Source organism: Hydractinia symbiolongicarpus, chromosome 3, assembly GCF_029227915.1.
Source record: "Hydractinia symbiolongicarpus strain clone_291-10 chromosome 3, HSymV2.1, whole genome shotgun sequence".
Lineage (NCBI taxonomy): Eukaryota > Metazoa > Cnidaria > Hydrozoa > Anthoathecata > Hydractiniidae > Hydractinia > Hydractinia symbiolongicarpus.
The window spans coordinates 28,369,535-28,381,163 of NC_079877.1; the positions used below are offsets into that span (position 1 = coordinate 28,369,535).

Below are 11,629 nucleotides of genomic sequence, written 5' to 3' on the forward strand. Positions count from 1 at the left end.
GGGTATGTACCCGAAAAATTGTTGACGGAAAACTTGTACCGAAAGCAAGATATGTCATCCGAGGCTTTCAGGAAAATATTAACATACCTGCTGACTCACCAACTGGTAGTAAAGAATGTATGAGACTAGTGCTTTCTATAATTGCCAGCAAACAATGGACACTAAATTCTATTGACATAAAAGCAGCTTTTCTCCAAGGCAAACCAATAAACAGGATGTCTTTATTGTTCCACCATGTGACGTACCCCTTCCAAACACACTCTGGAATTTAGAAAAATGTGTGTATGGTCTAAATGATGCTGCTCGTATGTGGTATTTTGCAGTATGGGAAGCATTACAAAATTTAGGATGTCATAGATCAACTATTGATTATGGTGTTTTTTATTGGAAAGATAAAAATGATCAATTGTCTGGTGTGTTACAAGCACATGTTGATGATTTCCTTTGGTCTGGTACTGATGTTTTCAAAGCTGATGTCATAGATAAGCTTTACCAAATATTTCAAGTTGGTTATTCAGCATCATCACATTTTAAATATGTTGGTATTAATATCAGCCAGAGTGAATCTGGACAGCTATCACTTGACCAATTGGATTATATTGAAAAAATCGATCAAATTCCAATCACCCGAGAACGTCAACTTCAGAAAGATTCCATTTGTACCAAGACTGAATCTTCTCAATATTGCAGATTGGTTGGTCAGTTAAACTGGACTGCTACACATACTCGCCCGGATATTGCCTTCGATATTTCTGTATTGAGCTGGACTATGAAAGCTCCTACTGTGTCTAATATCTTGAAAGCAAATAAAGTGCTTCAAAGAATCAAAGGTAATCCATTAAAGATTCATTTCCCTAGCCTTGAATCATTGGAAAATTGCTCCATCATATGCTACAGTGATGCATCGTTGGCAAATTTGTCATCAGGTCAAAGTTCAGGAGGATATGTGGTGTTCCTCTCTGATAATAAAGGGAAGGTGTGCCCATTAGTTTGGAGTAGCAAAACTATTCGACGTGTTGTTAGTAGTACACTTGCTGCTGAAACAAGTGCCATGGTGGATGCTCTTGATGCTGCATACTTTATGTCACAAGTTCTTACTGAATTGATTTCCATACCAAACACGCAATGTAAGCACATTCAGATTCATGCATTAACTGATAATGAATCTCTTTACCGAAATACTTACTCAACAACAATGGCTGCAGAGCGCCGACTCAGGGTTGATATTTCTGTTATAAAAGAAATGATTTTGAGAGAAGAACTATCCAGCGTGAAATGGAATCCTACATCCATGCAACTTGCAGATCCATTGACAAAAGTTGGTGCAGACCCAACAAAGCTGACAGCTGTTTTGGAAACTGGAAACGTCGGATAGAGACACTATTTACACATTTCTGTTATGAACCTTTGGTTATGTTTTGATTTTGTTTCGGGGCATTTGCAGTGTCGCTATGCATTTGCAGCCGTATGTTTATATTATTGGTTACGAGAAAAGAGAGAATGGGAATGTTAACATCCTACTGTATGACTCTAACAATGCAGTTCATTTATGTTTATTATATGTTTGTATATTTATAGGTATTAATATATAGTGGTGGGTTTATCTAGCTCTAATAACATTTGCGACTTTTCAGTTTGTTGTTGTGACAAGACAGTGCGATTGGTCAACAAATTGGCGGACTGTTGCGGAGCAAGCAAGGAAGCAAAACAAGATGGCGGTTGTACGTCAAGAGGTGAAGGGCGGAGATTGTCATGGACACGATTAGTTGGATTTACAGTTTGCTGCAACGGGGAAGTGCTTAAAATTTGTGCTGGGCAGTCATTTCTGGAAGAAGCTGAGCGAAGCCTAGCTAATTCTGATTGTCGAGCAGCAATCTGATTGAGAAGGTGTTGCTCTTCTGTTTGTAAACTTTTCCTTAGGGATAGCTCTTCCTGTTCTAAGACAGCCAGCTGATTTCGAAGAGCAGCTAGCTGAGACGGTGAAGAAGATTTGTTTGGGTTGTTTAGGTGAGACTGCAGAGGCGAAGATCTTTGGATTGAAGACATTGGGTTATTAGCGATAGTTGAGGGAAGTGCTGAAGCAGCTGATGTGACAGTGTTGGTAGCGCTAGAACGACGACCTGGACAGTGACGATTGGGAATACCAAAGTCGTGTAGAGCCAGAAGTGCCTTGCAGCCAGGACATTTTGGGATACGTTTCTTTTTGAGTGTGGACGATTCCTCAAGAGCGACAGACATTGCAGCAGATTGGAAGGTTTGAGAAGTTGAATCTTCATCTTCTGAGCCATCTGGCGTTTGAGTAGGTGAGATAAAATATAACAGCATCCATATAGGTGAAAAATACATGTTTAATTAGCCAAAGATTGGTTTGATTGCAAATTGATTGATTAGATATAAGTGGATTAATAAGCAGCAGACATAAGCATAAGAAAAACTGCTAGAACTGAAAAGGAAAACCATGAGGCAACTGCAGCTTATATAAATACTAGCAAGACTGCTGACCAAAAAATATGCTGCTGACCAGAAAAGGCACATAGGTAAATGGTGAACTAACTATGGGCAATACAAACCAGAGTACTGTAGGAAGAAGATCTATATGTGTGTGCATTTAAACACTCATAAATATATATTTATGAGTCACATAAACAAACTTTTAAATATAAGTGATCTAAAATTATAACACCTATATTATGGACGACTTTCATCGTGGCTCGTGTTGTTTATAATCCCCAGACTGCTTACGCAAATCGACAGACAAAATAATGCAGCCAGTAAGTCGTGGACCAGTCCATTTCAAACTTTATTTTCAGTTAGAGGCATCTTTTGATCTTGACATTAGAATATAACTTGCATGTAGTTTAGAGTTAAATCATATATCAGTGAAAAAATGCTAGTAGCCACAGTACAAAAGTTTTTAACTCTATTTTGACTATCTTCACCTAAGGTCTGCACTTTCTTGCCTGTCTATTTTTTCTGATTTTTTCAGCGCATGCTCAAGAATCTCATAAAAACGTAAACATTGAAAGTGATCTATATCAAACAGTATATATTGTCATTGTGAAGTTGGATAAAAATTATTACCGCTTGAGGATTCACAATATTTATTGTTCCAATAAATGGATTTTCTGTTCGATCAAGGCCAGAAACATCCACAGGACGATACTTGGGATGCCATCGGAGCTTAGCACCAGCTTCAACCTCAAGATGGCCTGAAAACAAAATGGATACAAATAAAAAAAACAACTAAAAGAAGTATTACTCCAAGTGTACATACATATGTTTTCATTAGCATAATTTAAAGTGCATACACATTAAAGAGATTCCTGCATTAAAAATTATATTTTTATATGTCGTGGAGAATAAAAAGTTGTTTATCAAGTCCTTTGAAATTTTTTTAAAATCTTTTTTTCGTTCTAAAGTTATTTAAAATTTTAAGTATTCAAAATCTGGAATCTTATGATGTCACAAGAAAGTTTTGAAAAATGCTGATCATTCTTAAACTACAAAACTTTACACATGTCAAGATATCATCTAGAGCATAAGTCCACACTGCTTAAAAGTTTTGATATTATGTAAGTTCGCAAGATATATCAAGTATTAATTTATGCTTACTACCTTATTACATCATCAATGAGAATGTCATAAGGTCAGCTAGAAATCTGTTAAGCTCAATATCTTGAGAACAAAAAAAGATTTCTTAAAAATTCTTAAAAACTTGATAAACAACTTTTCAACACACAAAAATATCATTTTCAATGCAGGAATCCCTAACATTAAAATACTTTTTCTTTAAAATAATGCAATTTTTTGGCCCATGTTTTCACTGTTGTTGATAAGCATAAAAAACAGATTCTATAATCTAAAGCATATAAAAACTCTTAAAAACTAAATAAATTCAAAATAAAGTTTCCTTTTCAGCATGAATGATAGAATTTTTGAAGGCAAAAATATTCTATTGCAATTTGAGTTTAAATACAGCCCCAAGGCTAAGGGAATTTACATTGCAGTTTCTTGTCCACCAGACCCATGTGTTTGAAAAGTTTATTATTTTCAAAAATTTAAATATTTGTGTAAAAAACTTCACTTTATTTATGATAAATCATTGTAGATGATAAATCATCACTTTTTTATCCAACACAGAATTCTTTTCATATTGTGCCGTTCTTTAGTGAGGTCAATTTTGATCTGACTGAGAAATGTGTTTGACCTAGTTTGTTATAGCAAAAAAAGTGAATATAGGCCCTGGGTTGAGCACTTTGACATTTCGTATTAGAATACATAGCTAGTCATATGGAGTTGCTGAAACCTTGTGTTGCTTGTTTTATTTTTTGTTTGTTCTGACTGGAGGATAAAAGGGTAATAGACATGTAAAATTTCCCCTACCTTTACTGCACAAATTTTGGTTGTAAAAAACAAGAAATAATGAAACTTCACCTCGTGTGTTTATAAATGTGTCTAGGACAAGAAACTTAGCCTTAGAATGCTCTGCTCGCTCTGGTGTATTATTAGTGCTATCTCCCCTATTTATTGTTTTTTTTTCACAGCATGCATGGACACCCACAATTTATATATCTTTTATATATACATGATTTTTAAGTAGGACGCTACACACCACTTTCACTTTCACTCCGATAAAATCCCGGAAAACGTACTTATTTAGGAAGCGGGAAAAACATACCCTGGGTAAAAAGCTTTTCCGCATCGAGCAGCCCTGCAGAAACCGCGGGCACAGAAAATGAAATCAACGTCCAAGACCAGTATTCAAACAAGCCGCCCTACACGTTTCGCGTGAGCAAGTGAGAAGAAATCAAGCAAAGCGCAGCTTTTTAATTTCTCAATTGTAAGAATTATGCTGTGTCTATTGGCAACTTCAACGGTCAAGAGCCTTCTTTCTTGTAAACAATTAAAGAAGCCTGTTTTTTTTAAAAATTTATATTTTAATTTTTTTTCCTTGTAATCTGATTTTGTTTCACAAGACCTTGTTTCTTTTTAAAATACTCAAATCCTCAACGGACAAAATTGTTATCGTACGTCATGCCTTTTCCGGATCGCAAAAAATGACCGCTACTCGTCCCCTGCATACCTTGATTACAGGGCCTATAGTGTTTTTGATGCAAAGATTAAACGCGTACAAGTACACGTATACGCGTTTCATCCTCATTAGTAAAACGATTTGAAGGCTCTGGGATCGAGGTTGCTGTATACCGAAACTAAACCTAACTAGTCGATAAAGCCCATTAAGTTAGGCAGTTTCTATTTAAATTTAATTTGAACAAAGCATGTAAACGTAATATTACGAGGTTCCGCGTTGCAAAGAACTTGTGCACTTTGGTGTGAACATCAAAATAGACTCCCGCAGCAGGAGACCCTGCTTTATTTTTCACTTTACTTTATTAAATACGCTCTAGCCAAAAAAATATTTACACTATGCTTTGTTTTTAAAAGTGGAACAATACTTAGACTGAGGCTCAATGTTGCTTCTGTTGATTACTTGTTGCTTGTTGAGTATCCATGTACAAATATCTACTGCGGATTAAATAATGGATTTATGCAAGGGCGTGGCCGATATTGGAGCGGGTTTTTTTTGGGAAGGTTAACGGTATGGAGGGATGATAAAATAAGCAAGACAATGTTTGCAGAAAATTTACAAGAATTTACGCGCCGGTGTTGCTAACATGTCAAACAATGAACAAAACAACAATACTTCGCTTGTTAGAAAACGGAGATGATGTTTAAAATTTCAGAATATTTCGCAGCAGCAAAGAACTTAACCATAAATATACATTTCTTCTAACTAAATGTAACTTTAAATGAAATTTTGATAAATTGCTATTTCCGTTACTTTACTTTTTACCATGAAACTAAAATTAAATCTGGATAGTTAATTCATGTCCATCAACCACTAATTTTAGTTAGCTCCCCAATCGATCTAAAAATCATATACTTCTTAGCTAGCTAAAAACGAAGAAGTATATGACACAACGGCGGCTCCAAACAAGAACAAAAAAGTATATACATACCCAAAAGAGCAAGCAGAACAGCCAAAAAGTAAAAAGACCGCATGATAAAGGCGGCTTTCTACTTAATTTTTTTACAGAGCCGTTTTCAAAATTTAATAAGTGCTGACATCTTTTGCTGCATGTCTGTTTGTTTTGGTCGTTTGAAGTGTTTTTATAGTAAGTGACTTTTCGAATTTTAACGTATTCGAACGGCGTTCGAAATGACGTCTGAAGACATGCTACGACTGCAATGGAGTTGTTTCAATAAAGAAAACCTCCCGAAAGAATGAGAAAAGTGGAATAAAGTATTTTACATGCAAAAGCAATTAAGAGGATGTTAGAAACGTCTGTTCCAACACCATAGTGTTGGGAGCTGAAATATGGATAATGGAAGATAGGGTGATGTGTAAACTATTAAGTCAACAGAAAAAAAGGAAGAAAAAGCTGGTATGAGGAAGTGGGGGGAAGCAAAGCAGGGAGGGATAAATGCTGATAAAGTGGTAAAATATAAGAAATCTGAATGGTAAAATTGATAATAATAAAAAAGAGAGAGGAAGAAACGAGGATGCGATTTCAATGATGAAACTAGGTAGAATTTTAGTGTGATGTTTGGGGACAAAAATTTAAGACGCAGGGATACACGAAAATTAGGAATGACAAAAACAGGTAAACAAAACTAAGTTAGGAAATGTTAAAAAATGACAAGAATAGGACATATATAAAATGTTTAAATGTTATTTCTTCAACGGAGTTAAGGCAGTATATAAAATTGGCAGACTACATCTACGAAATAATTAAAGATGGAAGTAGCATACGAAAAAAAAAAGCCATGAGAGACCGAGAAGAGACCTTTACGCAAACAATGTAGTGCAGCTAGTTGATTTTAACAAAGCAGACGTTACAGATTTTTAAGATGGAACATGGTTGCTTGCATTAAAAATATTTGAGTTATATTATACTGTAAATTTTACTATTTTAGCATACTTTAATATGAGTATAAATTGTGATGTTGTGAAAAGTAAATATTTAAATTTTAATAATAAGGTTTTCACTCCTTATTTTGTCTTGCTAGCTATATCAAGTTTCTTCTCTGATTATTATCAATTTTTAATGTATATAGGACGAGGCCTGCAGTTAATTAAAAACAGTTCATATCTCCCGTAGCTTGGCTGGAACTCAGGCTTTGGACAATATTTTGTTGCAAAGTACTAAGTGAGAACTTTTCACATTCACTCTCTGTGCGACATGATTGCTTGTAATCTGAATTTTAGTTTAGATGCATTGGAAGTAAAAAGAAAAAAAAATCAATTACTATCAATCACTAAAAACAGCACGAGGAGCTGGCCTGCCATGCCACAAGCTTGCCCAGCTTCATTATATTCAGATTTATCGTCATTTTTTGGTGATTTTTCAAGCCAAAAGACGATAATCATTTATTTGAATTAAAAAAATGATGACTTCTGTTAAAACCGAACGGTATTACCTCAGACGGCTTTTCATTTTGAATCACTTTAAAAAGACTTTCACCGATTATACGCAATAACGAAGTTAAGTTCTGTATATTCTTCATGTTAAAAATTTTTAATGTTGTACATGCCAATGCAAAAATTAATGGTACTTTGTGGGCAGATAATTTCGTTGTTAAAAATAAAGTACATTTGGCGGGTATTATTGCTCTCTATTACCCTCGAAATAAAAACTTCATGAATTATTAATGCTAGAAAAATCGCGAAAAAATAATTCTAAAAAAATTAGCACCAATAAGTTACACTAAAACTTTTTTTAATATGTTCATACTGAAAAACCTGTGAACTTAAATCAACAAAACTATTATAACCCAGTCATTATCCTTTCCCCTTATAAGCATTGACGCCTAATGCAGAAAATACCATCTAACATATTCAAGTTAGTAATCCCTTAAAACCATATTGCCCACACTTTTTACCTGCTATCCAACACGCATACTGTATTGCACTTAACACTCCTTCTTGCTTTATCATGCAAAAGATTACTCCTGCTATAAAGGTGTCACCAGCTCCAAGTGTGTCAACCACTTGGTCCAATTTTATTGCATCACAACTATGGTATTTCCAAGTTGTATCAACCCTCTCCGCAGCAGCAGCACCAACACTACCCCATGGACAAATTATAAATTGTGCTTTTATACTTTTGTTAAGACTAAATTTGTGTACGGTAATGTTTGGGGTCAACATTGACTTATGCAAGGCAATATCTTTGCTAACAAATAGAACATCTACCTTGGGCAAAATATATTTTTCTAAATCTGGTAGTTTTTTAACCTTCTCCATTTCACCTGATATAACAGGATATGCGGATGAGCCCCGTGTTTCAGTAACATAATCAATCATAGTCCCATACTCTTGTAAATCTCTACCTTCAAAATGAATCCAATCATAAGACTTGGCGTTAACTTTACAAAAGTCGTCTACCTTTAAGGATGGAAATTCGCCAGGGCAGTGTAAAATTGTACGCGAACCAGTCTTTTTGTTAATAATGCAGGTTGAAGTAGAAAACATCCTTTCATAAATAGGACACAAGTCAATGTTCACTCCCGCATTTTTAATTTCTTCCGAAATAAACAGGTGTTCGTTTTTTCCAGAGAGACACGACAACAGGTGAACTTCTAAGCCTTGATGCTGTGCAAGAACGCAAGCGGTATTAGCTGCATTTCCCCCTTTTAACCACTGCTGTGAAATAACTCTCATATCCTCGTCCTCCTCTGGAAAATGATCGCATATATTTAGTATATCAAGGCATGTCAATCCAACAACAAGGACCTTTTTCATTATTGTGTTATTAAATTCTTTATAACTCGTGGTTTTGTTTACTGTGGAAGCTGCCATTATAGCTTTCGACTGCCGTAAAATATGCAGTGTCAAAACGTGGAAATGGCGGCTAAGCTCTGATTCATTGCCTGGCACGCTACGATTCGTTGTTTTTTGTTTTTGGGAATTTACTGTCGCTGATGTGATTAGTTTTAAGCTAAATAGGGATCTGTGTTTTTGTTGTATTTTACCCGTCAGGGCACGAGTATGTTCAATTATATTCTGACGCTATTCCCAATTATATTTCTCCTCAGCAAATGTGAGGAGAAATTGATATATATGACACACTGTGTGAGTGAGCGGTGCTGTTAAATTCTACAGGAGTTGTCTGGTGTCTGGTAGAGCGCGGACCTTAAATATGTTTCCGTAGCTCATAATAAGCATGAAATACTGCATGACTCCTTAACTAAGTCCTTCTGAAAATATTAAAAAATAAACAGGTGTATTTATTCTTCTAGTTGAAATGTCATCACGTGGTACAACTTTCAGTTGAAGAAAAACACAGACTTTTTGCTGTCAAATTCTTACAGAAGAAACTTTGATTAAACAAGAATCAAAAAAAATAGAGATGACTGTATAAAAAGAATGTTTTCCATCAAATTATAATGGCTACCTAAAAAATATGGAACCTGTAATTGGTTTAAAAGTGTAACCTTATATTTGCTGACCATTTTCAATATTCAAGCCATGTAGAACTGGCACATTTAATATTAAAGTTTGTAGCTAGCTAACAAATAATCCTAAAACTTAGCTCCACAAAAACAATTAATTGAACTGATAGAAATGTTGTTAAACTAATAGTTTTGGTTACTTACTTTTGATAGATGATTGTCCAAAATAGCATCTTGCCACCATATAAAAGATAAAAAGTCAGCACACACCAGTTTCATCTGACAACACACCTAACCATATGTAAGAGTGAGTTCAAATCTGTTTTTCTGATTGGGGGTTCAGCTGGAATTATGAACAGAAAACTATTTATCAGTTTCTTATTAAACATTGGAACACAACAAGTGGAACAATATTCAATTAACAATTAGGGTTAACATCACTTTTGTGATCTGGTACGAAATTTTGACATATCTAGAAAGTCATCTTCTCCATATATCAATTAATGAGCCTTGGCTTCATATTTTTCAGTGATAATTGATTCTGAACGGGTTAGGAAGTTATGCATAGTTTCGAGGTATCATTGTAACCATACCTGAGAGCTTCGAATTTCTTGTTATTAAATTCCAGTATTCAGCCCATCCATATATTCTGTTGATATCTTGTAATTTGGCATAGTTAGCAGCCTCTTTTACAAACAGGGATTTGGACTTTCTTAAATACACAGTCCCGATATTTAATTGTACACGCATCTAAGTGATTACGTAATGCCCGATGCGCTGGCAGAAATGGAGGTAAAAATGTAAACGAAATGTTACCTCCATTTCTGCGCGCAGGAAAAACATGGCACTATGATTGAGTGTATTTTGTGAAAATAGTGGGGTTGAAAATGTGTCCACCATGATAACATCAACATGTACAAACACCTACAATATTGTTTGATATAACAAATTTTTTATAAAAATTATACATATGAGTAAAAATTAAAACATTTGTAATGCCAGAACCATTTTAAATCATTAGCTAGAGTAACAAGCTAAAACATAAAAATCGACAAAGGGAGAACATCCATTGAAATTGACAATGGCATTCGGCAATGCCGTCGTAAATGCCTTCGTACTTTGCACTGATGACGGCCAAAAAAATGCTTTTTTCTATGTTTTTCCAATAAATGAGTGAACGACAAAAATTATTACTTGTTATTACTATTACTTTAAATTATTTTTTGTTTACATGTAGCTAGGTTAGTGTTATTTATGCAACATTTGCTTCTGACAAGCTGTTTTCGTGACACAAAATCGTTGTTAAAAACGTTTTTTATTATGCTCAGTCCACTATATAATTGTACAAGAATATTTACATGTTAAGTTAATTTAAAACCAAGAGTTGTCTAAAATATTAAAGTTGAAATAGTTATTTTCTAAAATTTTCCAAATCAATACCGGGAAACACTTCAGTTTTTATTACTAACTTCTTGCAAAGAAAAAAATTAAATTAGAATGAAACACCTGGCTTCTTCAAAAGTATATATTTGTGGAAAACATAACGTCGAACACGCAAGACGTGCCTTTTTATAAAACATTGTCTAAACATTTAACCCATTCATCACATATTTTTTAAGCAACAAATATGTTGCATAATAATTTTTCTTCTTGTCACCTGTTATTCTGAAGAAAGAAAAGGCTTTTAAATACTTCGATGTTCTGAAAGATCAGAATATACATTATTATGCAATAATTCATAACATATATCAGAGTTCGGATTAGAAAAGTAAAGTCGGTTCGCAAAAATTTTGGCACTCTGTAACGAAGTAAACCACCATATACAGGCCTCGTCAGGAAGAAAAATCCTGGCGTGTGAGCTTTGCACGCCATGATACTTTTCAATCATTTTGAGGCGTAATTTTTAATGGTGTGCGATGGCGTTTGCTTATTTTTGTTCCATTTTTTTCTCAAGTAATCATAGAACTCGCATACAGCAACACTAGTTTTGCCATGTTTTAAAGTAGGTAATTTGTTGCGACAAAACTAAAATGTGTGGTGCGTTCATTGTTTATTATTTTTTTTTAAAAAAATTTACATGTTTTCTTTTTAACTCAAACAAAGAAAGGGCTGCAAGACGCCAACTTTGTAATCATAAAAGTAGTTACCGTCCAGGCTGTATAGTTTTTTTTCC

General features: G+C 34.5%; 2 protein-coding genes across 2 annotated transcripts in view; both read right to left on the bottom strand.

The window, feature by feature from the left end:
- The window catches only part of LOC130636643 (uncharacterized), a 33,536-nt gene extending 27,369 nt beyond the window's left edge, over positions 1-6,167 (bottom strand). The window contains exons 1-2 of the mRNA XM_057446434.1: positions 6,021-6,167; positions 3,082-3,209 (exon numbers count right to left, since the gene is read on the bottom strand). Coding sequence (XP_057302417.1) covers positions 3,082-3,209; positions 6,021-6,063 — 171 coding nt within the window. The 5' untranslated portion in view covers positions 6,064-6,167. The remainder of the gene's footprint in view (positions 1-3,081; positions 3,210-6,020) is intronic.
- A 1,540-nt stretch (positions 6,168-7,707) lies between these two features.
- LOC130636651 (ketohexokinase-like) lies at positions 7,708-9,064 on the bottom strand. The gene has a single exon (XM_057446445.1). The coding sequence runs from the start codon at positions 8,861-8,863 to the stop codon at positions 7,901-7,903; it is 963 nt and encodes a 320-aa protein (XP_057302428.1). The 5' UTR covers positions 8,864-9,064; the 3' UTR covers positions 7,708-7,900.
- Between the last annotated feature and the right edge of the window lie 2,565 nt (positions 9,065-11,629).